The 17,547-nt window shown below is 57.4% G+C and overlaps 2 protein-coding genes across 2 annotated transcripts; both read left to right on the forward strand.

The window, feature by feature from the left end:
* The first annotated feature begins 1,535 nt into the window (after nucleotides 1–1,535).
* eif4E (eukaryotic translation initiation factor 4E) lies at nucleotides 1,536–3,789 on the forward strand. Its single transcript, XM_002958329.1, has 5 exons — nucleotides 1,536–1,822; nucleotides 1,909–2,089; nucleotides 2,189–2,314; nucleotides 2,478–2,549; nucleotides 2,707–3,789. Exons 1-5 carry the CDS (start codon nucleotides 1,629–1,631, stop codon nucleotides 2,752–2,754), a joined length of 621 nt encoding a protein of 206 aa, XP_002958375.1. The 5' UTR covers nucleotides 1,536–1,628; the 3' UTR covers nucleotides 2,755–3,789.
* A 1,332-nt stretch (nucleotides 3,790–5,121) lies between these two features.
* VOLCADRAFT_99647 (uncharacterized protein) lies at nucleotides 5,122–8,328 on the forward strand (the record flags this gene model as incomplete). The annotated part of the gene is made up of 6 exons (XM_002958330.1): nucleotides 5,122–5,367; nucleotides 5,746–6,299; nucleotides 6,660–6,764; nucleotides 6,990–7,097; nucleotides 7,222–7,573; nucleotides 7,829–8,328. Coding segments are annotated over 6 exons (1,863 nt in total), but the record flags the coding sequence as incomplete, so codon positions are not given.
* Nucleotides 8,329–17,547: the final 9,219 nt, after the last annotated feature.

Here is a 17,547-nt window from a genome sequence, read left to right on the forward strand (position 1 = left end):
TGGATAGGAAAGAGGATGGAGGCGGTTGGGACGTGTTCGGGAAGCAGGCCGTTGGCCGAAGACCCCCGATGTGTGTTGCTGATTAGCCGAGGTGGATACGGCAGGAGTGGTGGTGGGAGGCCGCTGCAGGCTGGAGACCATAGGGACGTGGCATAGGCTGTGGAGGCATAGAGACATGCGTATGGGCGAATCGGCGCAATTGCCAAGCTGCATATCGGATGGTGGGCTTTTGGGTTCCCCCTTAGACGCGTTGGGCGGCTGGGGAGTGTCTCTCTTGTTGTGAGTGTCTATTTTGTTAATCTGTTCGTCACCGTGGTACACGGCTTCCTGCGGATAGCCTTCTCGCGCCTTTGCTGGCTTAGAAAGCGTTTTGTTGCGGTTAGCTGTCTCTCACTGGCTATTCGTTAGGATCCGCTGTAACACGACAGTCGCAGGTCACTCGTGCATGTTGGCGTCTGGATGGGACGTGCATGTAGGCGTCTGGATGGGACGGACAAGAAGGCACGTTACCGCAACTCCGGGCGACGTCGTGTAGTAGGGTAGACAGGATCTGGCGGGATTGCAAATCACTGACAGATTTTACATGTTCGGTTTATGCCCGTTGTCAACACACGGGTCGTAAGGAAAGTAGGCAGGATGGAAGCGCGCTTGCTGGGATCTACAACAACGAGGAGAAACGTCACGCCGCATGATGTCCCTAGGCAGGAAGCGTAACAATGAAGGGCATGTGCTTTGAGAGCATGTTGCCGCCAGCTACCGGACAGCTTGAGGGTTTAGGGGAAGGGGTTGTTTTGGATTAAACGGACCTAGCTGGAGGATGCCATTAAAGAGGAGGGGACTGAGGGTTGAGTGTGTGGGGAAAGCTGTGGGCCATCAGGTTGATGCGGTCAGGACCGCCCTCACACGCTGTTGCTTGCTGCATTGCTGGGTATCAGGGGCCGAGTTGCATTATATTGAAAACAGTCTATTGTTTGTGTTGTTCAGTATCTTCCTAGCGACTTTAATAGGGCTTGACTGCTCCTTTATGTGCGGTGTCAAGCCGAGAGCGGTGGGTCGTGCCATTCAGGGGAAGCTCAGTATACTGGCTGTAGCGAAAACACCCACAACCTCGACAGCTGACGATATGCGGGAAGTGTCTTGGCGCGACCCGAGTAGCTGGCCCTAGTTCACCATCGCGACGGGGGAAAAACACCATTCGCCCCGAGCCACAAGCCAAAGCGCTGCAGCTCACTGTCAGACTCAGTCCTCCAACATGCCATCATCCAGATTGTAAGCTTCCCAGAAGGAGAGCGGGAATTGATGTTATGAGCCGGAGGTGGCCAAAACCCGCACATCACGCCTGCAAAGCTTGTTATGCACCATCAATCAAAAATGTGTCCATACAGACACACACTCCTTAACGTAATAAAAAGAAATCCAATACTATAATGACCAATGTTTTCAATAACGACCGCATTAACTGAGAGACATAGGGCCCTAAAGGAAGTCCCAGACGACGGCCAAACAGCTCGATTCCACTTTACAGTTGGTGTTCAATTCGTAGGTAGTGATCGAGCACCGTGTCCTTGCTCCAGTTTAAAAAGAACTCAGTGCTCAATCCGCTAGGGGTAGCCGCCGAAATCTGAAACATGAGCGACCCCAAGGAGGAAAGCCGTGAGGAGGGCGAGGTCGACTCTCTTGAGCCAGACTTTAGCAAGAAGCATCCCCTAGAGAACCGCTGGACGCTATGGTTTGACAACCCCAACCAGAAGCAGACGCAGAAACAGTATGGGCAATCGCTCAGATCGGTGTATACCTTCGATACTGTGGAGGACTTCTGGTGGTGGGTGTATGCACTAATGCTCTTCTTCATACCTTGGCCCCTGTGGAGTCTTTGCAACGCGCTGACTCGGGCGGCTGGGCGCGCAGCCTGTACAACAACATCCGCACGCCGAGCCAAGTCAATGTTGGAGCAACCTATTATCTGTTTAAGGAGGGGATAGAACCCAAGTGGGAGGACGCTAAGAACTTGAAAGGCGGCTGCTGGACTGCGCCAGTGCCGGGCAAGGGCGATAGCAAAAAGCTGCTTGACGCCTGGTGGTTGAACTCGGTGCGTGCAGTCCCCGAAGTGATAAACAGTTGATTCCTTGTCGGTTCGGGCTTGATAGCCTACACCTGAAAATATCTGGCTGCCGATTATGTGCTGCAGGTGCTGGCCTGCATCGGTGAGCAGTTCACGGACGGCGACGAGATCAATGGTATCGCCGTCGTGATTAGGACCCGTGGTGATCGCATTGAGCTATGGACGCGGACTGCGTCGAACGAGGCGGCTCAGGTACGGTCGGCCGGGGTGTTTCTTGAGGGTGCACGCCTAGTTGGGTGAGCGCGTCGAGACGCAAGCGGCATCGTTTCCACTCACCTAGGCTCAGGCAACTCTCAGCGGCACACAGGTTCCTCCATCTAAACGTCTGTCCTCTGGCCCTGTACCCATTCCGCAGACGATGGTCGGCAAGCAGCTAAAGCAGTTCCTGGATATCTCGGACTCGCAGAAGATTGGCTTCTCGGTCTTTGTGAGTAGCACGTCGCAGCTGAGTGCTGTGTTGCTTTTGTTTTAGGCTGGTTGGCAGCATGCAGCATTTAACACCCCTCCAGGGTTACAACAAACTCCGCTTCCCCCGCCAACCTCGCAACCATCGTCTCCCTGCTTGTTGCCTGCCTAACCAACAGGAGGAGAAAATTGCCTCCGGCAAGGCGAAGGACCGATACATGGTCTAAGGCGGAGCTAGCAGCGGCATAAGGACAGCATACGTGGCTCGTTTGACTTGTGTGGCCATGTGGCATGATTATCCAGGCATTGTAGCATGGACGTGTGCGACGCACCTTTTACCCACCCGCGCCAAGGGCGCACCGGGCTGTCTGCTTCCGGAGACGATGAGCACAGCAAGGAGGACTGTCTTCTGCAGTGCTATCAGTCGGGCTGACGAGTCTCCATCGCCATTGGAAGCATTTGTGGGCGCGGGTTGCGTATGCATGCGTCTGAACAATGTTTTATGATCAGTGGTGACGAAGGGGGGACGGGGGCCGTCTGTGGGAGAGCCGGATGACACAACTTTCACTTTCCTGACCCATCCTGTCTTTTGGGGCTCGCGTTGCGGGGATTGGGGAAGGCCTTGCGCACCTCCCTTTTGCAGACGAACACTATTGACCTAACAACACGATAGATAGAGCTCATGACTTACTGTTCTGATCAACCTAATCGGCATGCGTCCCGTCCGGAGACGCGCCGCGTTGGATCCAGTGTGGCACCTGTGTGCCTAATGGAGATTGGAGTGCTGACTTCCTGGGGCTGCTGGCACACGATATCGGTCTGCGGCGGGCGTTTGTTTTCTGTGGTCTGCCTTGGTACGTCCGTACCAGCCGCCTTCAGACCTTGATCGCTTGTGGGTTGGGAGCTGCATAGTCTTTTCCAGGTGTATAGCTGCTACTAGGGCACCCTATATGGACTGGGATGCTTAGCAGACGCGCACAGCCCTTTTGCCGCAGAGAAGGGAAAAATTAGCAGGCTTGGAATGCTGTGGGCAGAACTTCCGATCGTTAGGACTTTGCAGGAGTAGCATAGAGAGAGACGGAAGCTGCAATAATGCAGGTTGCATAGCGCGCTTTTGCCGCGCGCTTTTTAGGTTATCAACATCATGCGATGTTGGTGGTAGTTGTCTGGTCAAAACATTAATTGTGATACTGCTGCGCCTTTGTCTCAGCGCCCTGGGAGAAGGAGCGTTGTGGCATTATTGTAAGGCAGTGGGACGTCTTGTGTGCATATCGGTCCACAAAGTCACAGTTAGTCAGGACGCCATTAGCATGGGGCCTTGACGCAGAGTATGCAAAGCACTGAGCTTTCATAAAGAATTAAGCTTTTACAACTGCTGACCGCCTAGACCACCTGCAAAACTTCTCGGGTGGCAGATCGCATGGTGAGGAAATGTTGTTGCATGGCGCTTTTCCAATGACCCACGGACCCGTATTAGGAAAGCTAATCATTAAGCCAGAAACAAAGGGAAAAGCCGATATCGCAACATTAACCTGTTGTCCTACATGTGATGTAGGAAATGTTCAGCAAGGTCTCCCAGACGGAAGAGCAAGCCGCTGTCTTGCTCAAGGCTCGAAAGCCGTCCTTGGAATTTTCCGGGAAGCCTCCGCGCGCCAATACATCCGATGGAGCCCTACAAAACCAAACCATGCAAGCACAGCTGCTCAAGCCTTTGCTGGGCTCCCTTTTTCGAGGAGCCTCGCCGACGCCGCGCTTGGCTGAAGAAATCGCCGCGAGCGCGGCACCGCCCGTTTTAGCTTTTCCTAATCCGGTCAATGCAAAAAACGAAACAGCTGCTTTTGTGCCGACAGCAGCAATCTCACTTCCAAGTGGCCCAACAGCAGCTTTAACACCAGCTTTAACACCAGCAGCAGCAACAGTCTCAGCGCAGCAGCCAAGGGCCATGCCAGCAGCAACAGTGGCACCAGTGGCCATGGGGGTCCCCCTTACCGCATCCGTTCCGAATAATGTAAGGCAAGGAGAAGCTGCTGTTCCAACGACCGCAACAGCGGATATCCGACAATTCCTGTCTCGGCGACAGAAAGCTGACGCAGTCGGGGCTCAGAGTCGCAGCGCTCAAGTGGCAGCCGCCCAGAAGTACGCAGCCGCGCCTGCGGTCACTCCTGAAGTACAACAGGTGGTTCAGGAGCTGTATCAGGAAAAGGGAGAGGAGGGCGGAAACCAACCTACGTCAGCAATGGAACAAGACGGTGACGGCGACGGCGCCGCCGCTGGTAGCAGCGGCGGCAACGTCAGCAGAGGTGGCAGCGGCGGCGGCTATCGCGCGGCAGGTACGGCAGGTAGTGCAAGCTGCCGCGGAAGTGGGGCCGGCGGCAGGAGCAGCAGCGCCGCCGGCGTTCGGGAGCTTCGGCACGGCAGCTCGAATGCAGCAGCAGCGGCGACGGCGGCGACGGCGGCGGCGGCGGCGGCGGACAGAGGCTCCGCGCGCGAGGTTCTTCTTCCAAGTGGCGTTGCGCGTATGAAGACCCTTTCCTCTGCGGGGAAGGCCAGCGGGGACGGCGGGGTCGATGGTGGCGGCTTCCCACCGCCCGCAGGAGACGGTACGTCAGCGGCGGCGGCTCACAGCACAGGACCTCCGCGCCGCGCGTGCATCTCCAAGCTCTTCACGGCCCATCAAGCCAACAGGCCGCCATTGCCGTCGAAGCCGCCATTGGCCACCCAGCGCCACCAGCAGCCCTCGCCGTCGCCGCTGCCGCCGTCGATCGCGCCGATTGCGCTTCCGCCCACCAGTGGCATGATCTTAGGTGACAGCTGCGACGGGGGCGGAGGCCGTAACTGTCGTACGTCAACCGTACGATGCACATATTCTGGTGTCGGATCAGCTGTTGTTTTGGAGAAGCCTAGCGACGGGTCAAGGCAAGGAAAAGGAGCGGCGGTTTATACGGGCGATGTAACAAACTGCAATGCAACAGAGGTTTCCAACACGCGGGGGAAGAAGGAGAAGAAAGAAGAGGAGGAAGAAGAGGACGGTGATGTTCTGTCGAGTGAGGTCGACGATGACGATGCGGATAGTGGCGGTGAGGAAGAAGATGATGAGAACGGGAGCGATGGCGATGGCGGTGACAGCGACAGCGACTGGGTGCCCAGCGGTGGCGGCGGCGGCAGCAGCGGCGGCGGCGGCAGTCGAGCTCGGCGCAAGTTTGCTGTCCATACCGGAGGAGCCGTCCACGGTGGTCATGGCGTTGGGGACGTAGAGAAGGGGTCCAGTGACGGTGACGGCGGTGGCGGTGATGGTGAAGGGACGACAGATGGTGATACGGATGACAGCAAGGGGCGCAGCAGGCGGCGAAAGAGCGGCGGCGGCGGCAGCGTGCGAGGCGCAGGGAACACGGCGCGTTCCAGAAGAGCATCAACGGGGGGGGATGCAGCCAACGGCGCCGCATGGGTGAGCAGCAGCGGCGGCGGCAGCGCCCGCGGCCGGGGCGGCCGCGGTGGGAGCCGTGCCGCTGCCGCTGCTGCCACGGGGAAGCGAGCTGCGACGGATGCTCCTCCGGCCTTTAAAATCAGCGATGGAGTGGATTTCAGCCGCGGCGGCGGTGTGTACGGAGGTACGGACGACGGCGCAGGCGGCGGCGACGGGAGTGTGGGCGTCCAGGCGCAGGCCAGCAAGCGGCACAGGGCAGCGGCGGTGGCAGCGTCTGGACCGACCGGCGGCGGCGAAGGTCCAGATTTGATTACCCTACAGGCGCGTTTGTATCCGTGTGGGCCAGGGGTAGGGTGGTCTTGTAGGTCCTCCTCTGGAGCTTCTGACCCACGGGTCTGCCGGCGTCAAGGTACTCTGTGCAGTTGGGAGCCCAGCCCCCGGCATCCGACACTTGACACTTGACCATTGCCAAAGGCATGCAATGGCAAGAGATAGCGAGCGAAGGGCGATGACGACGCCAAAACGGACTGCGCACAATCAAGGCTTAACTGTATGGCGGTATAGGCCATTACTAAGCTTTCGGAAATTTAATGGATTTTGAAAAGCGCCTTCAGAAAACGAGCGAAAAATCGAAAGCATACAATCCAATAGTGATAGTATAATATCTTTCGAGTCCGAAGCTTTTCGTCGTGATGGTGCTGTACGCAGGGCCCTCCTGGCCATGTGGCGTTGGTGCTGGGGCCGCCGGCGGCGCTGCTGCGAATGTCCGCTGAGACAGTGCTCGTACAGCTGCCTGCGGGGTTGGATCTGCAGGTCAGGAGGTCAAAAAGGGGGGGAATGGGCAAATGGAAAGGGGGGGGGAATCGCGTTGCTTTTCCCGAGGAGATGAACGTATTCAATTATTGTGTTTCAATCAACATTAATAATAACATCTATCTGCCACAAGCAACCGTAAGCTTCCTCTCACAAAGGAAATGTTTCGTCTGCCGGCTTCCTCTCCACGCCTGGAAGCGGTCTTTAGCCCTCTCCTCCGCGCAGTTCAGTGATACGTACGCCTCCTCTCGAAATGTGCACCGCTATGTCCATATCTCCCTTTTTTCCCACGCAAATCATGTGGTACCTTTGTTACTGATTGGTGGATCGATGGTGAGTTGGTGAATCGATCGGGCCGCATGCGGTGCACCACACGGGTGCCGACACGGAGCTTTCTAACTTATAAGCTTCTAACAGCCACTACTGTTACGGCCTTCCCTGGAGCGAATTGGTTCAGGGGGATATGGGCGCCATAGGCCGGGTCGCTCCCCTGCCCGGGGTGCTTCAAGGCCTATCGGCCGGTGGGCAAATGTACGGCGGCCGCGGCCGCGGCCGCAACGGCGTCAACAACACCAGCGATGAGGACTTTGGCGATGACAACGACGGAGATGACGATGACGATGATGACGGTACGGAACCCGGCAATGCGGCCGCCGCCATCCCCACCGCCGCCGCCTGTACGGAAGTAGTCGAGGCGGTCCTCGCCTCCGGTGGTCTGGGTCTGGACTTGAAGGGCGAGCTACTGCGTCTACGGCATGCGCCGTTGCCTGCTACAGCCATGGTTGTACGGATCGACGCCCCGCCCTCTGGTACGTGGCTCTCGTACTCGGGCTGCGACTGCGTCCTCCTCTCGGAACGTGTGGCTCCTGTGGGTGGAGTTAGGATGGGTTCGGGTCATATGATGCCCTGCGTGCCTGTATGCGTGTCTGTATGCATGTCTGTATGCGTGTCTGTATGCATGTCTGTATGCATGTCTGTATGCATGTCTGTATGCATGTCTGTATGCATATGTTCGCGTACGGACTGGTTGTCCTGGCACCACCGTACTGTCCGATGATCTGTAGGCGGCGGCGGCGGCAGCGTAGGAGCAGGAGGAGGGGGGAAGCCGCGCAGCGCAGCTGTCGAGCGGGTCTTCAAGTCTTGCCTCTTTGCCAGCCAATACGTCGCCCTAGGTGACGCCGGCGGCGTCCCTGGCGCGTTGCCGTACGAAGAGGATGTCGACTGGGATGATCCGTACGGCGCTGCTGGGGATGAGGACGGTGGTACGGTGGGCGAGAAAAGGGGCATTGAAGCAGCCGCAGGTGACGAAGAGAACTGCGGCGGCGGCGGCGGCGGCGGCGGCGGCGGCGGCAAGGCGCGTGGTGCTGGAAAAGGGAAAGTGAGGGGAGCGGCGGGGCGCGGGGACTCAGGAAGTGGCAGTGGCGTTCGCGGACGAGGCGTTAGCGGTGTTGCAAAGCGCTCGCGGGGGCGGAAGGTTGGCGCGAAGGGTGTTCCCAAGAGGGGCAAGTTGGGGCGCGGCGGCGGCGGCGGTGGCGGCGGGGCCGGCAGGCGTAGTGGCAGGTGAAAAGTCGTACGCGTACTACTGCTTGCCGCGTCAGCGACAAAGGATGGGTTTTCTTTCGAGTGCACTCGTCGGACGCACAGCACCGTAAAGCAGCTCGCTGCCATGGAAATGGGTACATCTAGGGATCTTGCGATCCCTAGCCGTTCGGAAGCAATCTACACAAACTGATGCTTCACACTGTGTGACAAGAGTGCATGATTAGCTATCTTTGCATATCATGCGCACATTATCTGGGCTGTATCAGGGAATAAAGATGGTAATTGGGAGTTCGCTTTCCGGAAGTCCAGTGACTACCGCTAGCAACCGTCATCCAGCAAGCAACAGTCCACTCAGCTAATACTGGGCGCATCGGCAGCTGTTTCCAAAATAAGCAAGTTATGTATAGCAATATTATAAACAGATTGCAGACCAAATCCTCTATCGGTTAATTGTTCTTCCAAAAGGGCAGTCGGTCCTATGCGTCTGGTCAGTGGGGCCGCGAAGATCCAGTGCCCCGTCTAGCTCCTGTGCAACTGATCATTCTGATTATACAACCAGAATTGCTTCACTTTACAATTAGGGATTCTCACTTCAAACTAGTTGCAGCAATTCTGTTGGACAAAGGTCCCCAAGGTTTATTAATGGTTTTCCACGGGTTACGTCGACAAGATTGGATCATACAGCAACGCAGAGAGGGTTATCCATGGAGAGACTCTATTTGAAGCATCGTCTACCTGGTCTCACCTCTCTTTTGCTTTTGCGATGAAGGGCTGGAGTGTGAACAGGCCGTCCTCCTGTACGAAACCTTGGCTCCAGAACCACAAAGTTGCATCAAAAAAGAGGAGCTTATCACAACATCAATTGGCGTCTAATTGCTGTCCATGCATAAAAAATAAGCTCGCAGCTACCTGTCATGCCATAGGACCGTTTCAAGTACTGGTGCGCGTGCTTTCCTCATCTTGCTGCCTGCACAAGCTATGTAGACTGGTGCACGTCAATTTGGTCTTTCTTCATGTTCGTCTAAGCTGTGATGTTTCCAAATCGTTTTAAATGACAAAACGCACGCAAGTTGACAGGAGAAACCCAATCGCTGTAACTGTAATTGCGCTGAAAATAGTAATAAAGCTTGCATATCTTATGTTTCCTGGCCCAAACTGTTCGAGTTATGAAACTTTTGTGGATATTAATCGCCCTGGCCGTCGTTTTTCTCCGAGTGTATTGTATCGCTACAGGGGCTCCAGAAGCCATCACCTTTAGAGTCGGGGCGTCCATCGGCCAGTATGGTAAGCTTAGCGCTTTCTTGCTTGGAAAGCTTACACCATATACACTTCAACGGCCCAGCCTGTTTGGAGCGACCCTGCCCGCACCTTCGCACGCACAGGGCCCTGCGCACCACTTCACAACGACATTTTACAGGGCTACAAGTACTTCTTCAACTGGCTGGACCAGCAGCCTCCTACCGTCGTTTCAGACGCCTCCGGCAAGCTATATCAGCTGCACATGCAGCTTCGGCTGGTCTCCCATAACTGCACAGAGGCAGGCAGAGCAGACGCCATGACCTCTCTCATCAACGGCTCTCCAGCCAATCCCACAACCGGCGCCCCAGCGGAGCCGCCCGTGCACGTACTCCTGGGCGGCCATGGCGACAACGCGCTGGAAGACGCCCTTCAGGCGAATGCCGCGTCGCGCCTCCTGATCCACTGCTGTACGGCACGTGACACAGTGTTTCACCGGGGCCTACGCCACGTGTACGGTCTGCTCACCCCTGCGAGTTTATACACCGGCACAGTGCTGCGCACGATGGCTCTTCGGGGCCTTCAGCGAGTGGCGGTTGTGTATACGCGGGAGTCCCCGCTTCACGTGCAGCTGTGCGAGGGGGCGCTGGCACAGCTGCGGCCGCTGGGGGAGCTGCGGCCCGGGTTCCGCCGCGTGCTGGCGCTGAACTACTCGGCAGTGGAAGCGGGCTCTTTGGAGTTCTGGTCCATGATGGGTGAGTGGGGTTTGGTCCAGACGAATCGAGGGGGACGGGGGCAGAGGGAGGCGAGCTGGTGGATGGGAGAAGGTGAGAGGAGGCATTGCGGGTCCGTCTATAGGAGATGGCCTTGGGGTTTTGTTCCAGGGCAAGGTGTGTGAGGGGGCGGGGGAGGAAGGGTCTAAGCCTGTAGCTATGTGTTCTTCTAGCGCAGCAGGGAGGACGTGGTGGAGGAGCCACAGGAAGAAGTCTTTGTGGAGAGAGTTGCCTGGTGATGTGGGTCGGGCAATTTTGTGGGATGTCACACAATGCGTGATGTGGGTCGGGCAATTATGAGGGGATGCCATGCAAGCGTGATGTGGGTCGGGATTTTCCTTGGTGCTTTAGCGCATCACCATATTCGCCTCCCGGGCCCCCGCAGGCGCCCGAGTGGCAGCGGAGGATGCAGATGTGCTCATCGCCTGTGACAGCATGGACCGTACGTCACAGCTCATACATGAGCTCCGTACTCGCGGCCACCGCCTATCGGCTCTCTGGCTTGCCTCCTCGGGCAACGCCGCCGACTTCTTACATTATTTAGACGGCCACGGAGAGTACGCGCTCACGACCGTTCAGTGGATGCCAAACCTGCCGTACGCGGATCCGGATTTCGGCACCGCCGCAGAGTACACCGCCGCGTTTGTCGCCGCGACCGGCCAGAAGCCGTCGTACTTTAGTGCCGCCGCCACCGCCAGCGGTTATGTACTGCAGACGGCTCTTCGGCAAGCGCTGTCGATGTGCAGCCTCGGTAATGCGACAACGGCGAATAAAGGCATCCTTAGTGCAGTTGCAGATGTGTTTATGTGGGACCAGGCGGGGGCGCTCTCCTGCGGAATGAACAACGTGTCGCAACGCGCTTTGGATATGACTGCTAGCTCCGGAACCGCCGTACTGCAGCACGTCTTGAGCTCGCTTAACATGGACACGTTTTTCGGGCCGGTCTGTTTCAACTCTTACCGCCAAAATATCTTTCATCCGGTCATTGTGACGCAGGTGGGCGCTGCCACTTAGTGGTGTGTGGGGAGGGAGCTATATGCAAAGTCAAAAAAGGAAACTGTTTTTTGCCCGACGATTGATCAACGATGTGCAAAGCTGTAATGTGCTGCTGTTGGAGTTCAAAGCAAAGGCGCAACAGCGCGAAATACACCGACATGTTTGCATCACGTCTTAAGTACGGCATCAGGGTATGCCACACCCTTTCCGCGGTGGATGGTGGCGGTGGCGGCGACGGTCGCTGAAGGTCGTACACGATGATGATATTTTTGGGCCGGGGATAACGGCCTCTGTACGCAAACAGAGACTGTCCTACGTCCCGAATAGGTCATGGAGCGCGGCGTTCTCATACTTTGATACAACGGCGTTCCTTTCCTGCCATGCGACAGGTACTGTACGGCGAGCTGGTGACGGTGCTGCCGCTGGATGTGGCGGAGAAGGCCCTGGTGATGCCCATCCCGGTTCCGGAGTCGATCCGCGCTCCGAAACCCTGGCCACGTACGGCAGCCGGTTTGAGCATCATCACGCTGCTGTGCTGCCTGGGCTTGGTGTGTGTGGGGCTTGCTGTACTGATGTACTACAATCGGACGACTCAGCAGGCCGTCGCGATTGCCGCAGTGGAGATCGTTTTGGGTGACATTCAGGCGAGCATCGGGACTTGGAGGGGCAGGGGGTTTAACGCGCCTCTGTGTCGACCCCTATGGGGGGGAGGTATAGGTCACAAGTTACAAGTCATAAGTTATATAAGTATGGGCGCTAGCCTGGGCTGATAGTGCGGTGTTTCCTTTTCTCCGTGGCTTTTAGGCGTTTAGGTATTACCCTTGGGCCTTCGGCTCGTATGGGTAGTTTTACAGGTATGGGGTCACGCACCCCCAACCATGTAACACACACACACACGCACGCACGCACACACGCACGCACGCACGCACGCACGCACACACACGCGCACACGCGCACACACGCACACACGCGCGCGCGGTACGAGGGTTACAAGGGCTACCAGCTCCTCACAAGTGCGGGGTCCCGTCCGCAAAGCCGGTGGGGAAGTCCAGGGACGGTCAATAGCCATTATGTGGCGCCGAGTGACACCGGACGTTGACGTCCGGCCGCGTTCGCTTCGGCTCGGCGCGCCTGAATGCGCGATGTGTACGGTACCTCCCTAGTATCCCAGACCTCCGAGAGAAACCTATGCACAGCTACAGGGGGGTGGGGGGCCTTCCGCCGCAATCGTACGTACTCTCATTTCGCGCCCTTGGAAGCCAGTGTGTAACCCTCGTATGGCCATGAACCGTTATTTAGCCATGATGATGATGATGATGAAGTAATAAAGAGCTTGCGTGTTATACAAGCCATTTTTACTTCCTAGTCCTGTAGTTTCGTTTATATGGACTTATTTTTCGTCCATAAACCTATTTACCTGAAAACGTCCCCTACGGATTTCCAGATCTGGTCTACGCCTGGAATTATGGTATTAGTTTCGGACTTTTTAAACGGATTTCTGGACACTCGCGCAGGTGGACATCCCGCCACAGGTCAATTCGGACGGCAGCTGTGAGCCCGGGGAGGGGGTGTACCGGGGCACCCGAGTGAAGCTGGTGGTGGCTAGCGAGCTGCTACAGCCGGGAACTGGCCTGCCGGCTGCGGCGGGAAGCTGTAGCAGAATCGGGACGCGAGAATTTGTGAGTACGGCAGACACGCTGCATGAAAAGGATCTGAAAAGGGAGAGGGTGGTAGACCGGTCTGGACGGAATGGGCGGGCGTGGTAGGTGGCGGAAAAGAGAGTTAAAAGCCCCTCTTCCTATACGCATTGTACCCGCATTTTACCTGTTTTTGTTTCTTGGGATTGAGGGATGTGGCCTGAGGGTTTGCGGGTAGGCGGTTGCTTTGTGGTTTAAACTTTTCATCAAGTTGGGGTTGATAGGTAATAAGGAAGCGGGCGTTAGGCAGGGGGAAGGCAGCGGGAATCCCGGGCACTGCTTTGCCGCCGCTTGAGAGCGCGAGGCGCGGCACCTCGGGGTGCTTCATCGTTTGCATGACCCCGCTCGCATTCCCCCTACCTAGTATCCTTGCCGTCACCCGGTTATCCGCTGCTTCCCGGCACCAGTGATTTTTGTTTCCATTTAGGACGGGTCTCAGTTTATTCCAGCCTTTAAGTAACAAAGTTGCTAGGTTGTCGTAATTCATTCCTTAATTGTGGGGCGCTGGGGGTTCCTCCGCCCCCCCCCAGACCCCCCCTCCGATAAGTTACAACTCCCCTTGTAGACCCCAAGAGAGTCACGCACTGAGTTGGCGCGTTTTCGTTCGTGTGTCCACTCTTCATGCACATGCCTAGATAGTTCTTGCACTGTTTGTGAGCAGTAGGTAAAATCGACCAAGCAAAGGCTCAAAGCAAGCAACCGCATAGCAAATCACAGGGTCGCGTTCCGCTGCTGTTGGAGCGCCACAGTTCTGCACACGACGGAACAATCTGGCAGCAATCAACGTTTTTGGCTGGAAGGAATGAAAATGTACGGGTCGGCCTCAGTTTATTCCTTTTTTCCAAAGGCCAAAATGTCAATTTATTCCTTTTAAGTAGTATATTACTTAAAAAAAACGTTGCCCAGCACCGTCCTCCCAACCCGCACACACAATTTGCGGACACCACCGGACACCCCCTCCCCTGGAACTCCCCCAACACCCAACACCCAGGACCCAGCAGCCCGCCCGCCCGCCCGCATACCTCAGGTCCCCTCCCCGGGCGCCCATTCCTGCCCTTCTTTCCCCCCTTCTCTCTCTCCCTCTATGCCGTACAGCTGTCTATGAGTCAGATTCCGATAAACCCCCTGGAAGACAGGTGTGCGTGTGTGTTTGTGTGTTTGGGGTGGGGGGGGTAAGGGATGAGGGAGGGAGTGCCCGTTGCGAAACGGGCGGGGTGGGGTGCGGTAAAGTTGCGGCGTGGCGGATTTTGATCTGCTCTTCGGCTGTGAGTAATTGTCGCCATGGGTGTATGTATGTATGTATGTATGTATGTATGTATGTATGTATGTATGTATGTATGTATGTATGTATGTATGTATGTATGTATGTATGTATGTATGTATGTATGTATGTATGTATGTATGTATGTATGTATGTATGTATGTATGTATGTATGTATGTATGTATGTATGTCGGATGGCGAGGTGGCGGGGTGACACCGAGAAGTTTGTTTGTTTAGGTTCCATGGGGTGGGGTGGGGTGGGGTGGGGTGGGGGGGCTGCGGCGGCGACAGCAGCCATAGCTGGATGATACCATGTTGGAAAGTGGCCGACACTCATATATCAGAGTATGGTAGCAGCAGTAATAGGACAAGGGAGTTTCGTTGCGCTTTGCTGGTCTTAACAGATCTCCTTCCGACAGACATGTTGCTGATGCTGTGCCTGTGCCTGTGCCTATGCCTATGCCTCTTGAATACTTCAACGGGAGGTGTAGGGAGTTGGCCAGCAGCGGCACCGCAATGGGATCCGACCCGTGCGGGTTACCAACCTCATCGAGGGACGCGAAGGCGGCCGCCGCCACCTACAGGCTACAGCCGCCGCCGCTGCAGCAGCAGCAGCAGCTCGGCGGCGCCGCCGCCAGGGAGCCCCTCAAGCAGTCCGAGAGTGTACTGCGCTCGGCAAGCTCGTCCACTATGCCGGGCACAGTGCAGCAGCCCAGCAGCGGCGGCGGCAGTGGCGGCAGCGGCGCCGCTGCCGTCAGGTGGCCGGCGGCTTTCTTGGGCAGGCACAGCCGGCGGCAGGTCTTAGGTGGGTTTGAAAAGGCCCCCGGGGTGTGTTTGTATGTGTGTGCGTGTGCGTTTATGTGTGTGTGTGTGTGAGTGTGATGAGTGGGGGACCAGGAGGAGAATGGGGCAGCTCTACGTGTGAGTGCGAGTGCGGAGGGGGGACCGCCGGGTTTGTGCAGTGGGTGTGAGGCTGTTGTACTAGCCTGTTGCAACGGACAGGAGACTATTTCCCTTTCCCAGCTTCAGAGGGCCCTCTGGCGCCCAAAACGTGTGGGAAAGCTCTTATTTTGTCATTTATCTCCGACCTGTCCTTCTGTCTGTCTGTGTGCCTGTTTGTTTCCTAACCTACCAGTCTGTCTGTCCATATGTCTGTCTGTCCATATGTCTCTCTGTCTGTCGATCGGTCTGTCGGTCGGCCTTTTCCTGTCGCAGCGCTGGTGTGGCGGGCGGTCCGGCTGCAGCACCCCCGCATGTGCCCCGTGCTGGGCATCGTGTGGGAGTGGCCGGGGCTGTTGGAGGGCGGCGGCAAGGTGCCCGTGCTGGTACGGCAATGGCACGAGTTTGACAGTCTGGACCGGCTGTTGGAGAACGAGACGGTGCCGCTGCCGCTGCTGACCAAGGCCAGCATCGCTCAAGGGGTGGCGGAGGGGCTGGCGTACCTTCACGCCCAGGTGTGTGGTTGGGGACGGGAGAGAAGAGCAATATGAAATGCTCAGTCCAGGGTCGGGCGGCCACAGTCACAAAATTTCAGTCGATAACTAGACAAAAAAAAAGCAAATGCCGGCAAAACAGCAACATCCTTTTGCTTGAGTGGTTTCATGATTGCTTAGTTGATGCCTCATTTCCTCGATGAAACCGTGTATAGATTGTATGCCAGTTGCCAAAGCATTTTGAAGGGAGCAAGAACGTGAGCTAAAGGAAATGGCGTGAAAGAATCCACCCTCCCTCGGAAATCACCATCCCCGTCAGGTGTACATCGCCATCGACACGGCCGGATCCGAGATATCCACTTACATACATACATACATACATATACACGGTTTCGCTGTGATGATGTGCGGGGCTCATTGGAGCCCCCTCCGCGCCCCGCACTTCTATCCGCGGCCCGCTGACCTACCGCTTTTCCTGCTGTTGGAATGTTGGTGCTTTGGCAGGTCTTTAGACGGGTGGTCCACAGTTGTAAACCTTTGCTCGTACCACTCTGCGTTCGTACCACTCTGTCCACCCTGACGCCATGTCGCCATGCCACCCTGCTGCCCTGCCCTACTTGCTGCCCTGGCCCCCTCGTTGCGTGGTTTGACCACGTGCGTTCGCCAGGAGCCGCGCATCTTGGCGGGTCCGTTGGATGCCTCGCGAATAATTATCGACAAGAACTTTGATCCGCATCTCTTCCTGCGGCTCCGGAACCTGGACCCTGAGTACGGCACCGCCATTGCCGCCGCCCCCGCCGGCACTCCTGAAGCGTCCCGAAGCCGTCCTCGTGTCCTACCTAGCCTCTGTAACCCTCAATCCACTCCGCCGGTCCGGATGCTCAATCCCCCGGCAATACAGCGTCAGCCGTCGCCGCTACAGCTGCCGCTGCCGTCGCAACAGCCTGATGTGGTTCCACTAAAGCAGCAGCCGCCGCAGCTGAGCGGGGACATACCTGACACGCTTTCCTCTAGTGCACAATCGACGTGCTTCGCCGTTGCAGCAAGGACGGCACAGGCGGTGCCGCCGCCGCCGCCGCCGCCGGACGTCCGACTACATCAGCCCGCCGCCGTTGGAGTTGTCGACGGCGTCGGTACCAGCAACAGCACCGTGACCTGGTCTCAGACGGCGATGGACTACCTAACAGGCCGGATGAGCGTCAGCGCAGGACCAGGCTGCTCTGGAATTGGCGGCGGCGGCGGCGGCGCCAGCGGCGCACCGCCGCTTGCGGCGGCGGCAGCACTGCCGCCGCCGTACCAGCCTAGCATAGAGCAGGATGTGTACGAGTTCGGCATGTTGCTGTGCGGCATCTTTATGGTTTCGTCCACCGTAGATTCTGGATGGCTGCGGTTCGCGCTTCAGTTTTCACACGTGCCGGGGGCTGACGGTGAGACGGGCTGCGTTGCTCCCGCCGCCGTTGGCAGCGGCGGCGGTGGAGGTGGCGGTGTTAGCGGCAACTCAACGTTAAGCCAGCCGTCGAGGCAAGCGGTGTCGGCGCCGTCGGCGCCACAGTCGTCGCCAGCCCCGCTCGATGACCACGCCACGAGCTTTGCGCTGTCGTACTTGCGGAGTCTCTGTCCGCAGCTGGCTGACGTCGCGCGGTCCTGCCTGAATCGGGATTCGGGCCTCACCTTCGCCGCCATTGCGCAGACGCTGGAGTTCAAAGTCATTCCAGCGTTGAATGCCGCCACCGCCGCCACCGCCGGCAGCGACTGCGGCGTCGGCATCCCCCCCCGGATCAACCGGCGGAACGGCGGTCAGTCTGGCGTCGGGATGACGGACCAAAAGGAAGATGTGGGCGTGG

Source organism: Volvox carteri (assembly GCF_000143455.1).
Source record: "Volvox carteri f. nagariensis unplaced genomic scaffold VOLCAscaffold_92, whole genome shotgun sequence".
In the NCBI taxonomy this organism is placed as follows: Eukaryota; Viridiplantae; Chlorophyta; class Chlorophyceae; order Chlamydomonadales; family Volvocaceae; genus Volvox; species Volvox carteri.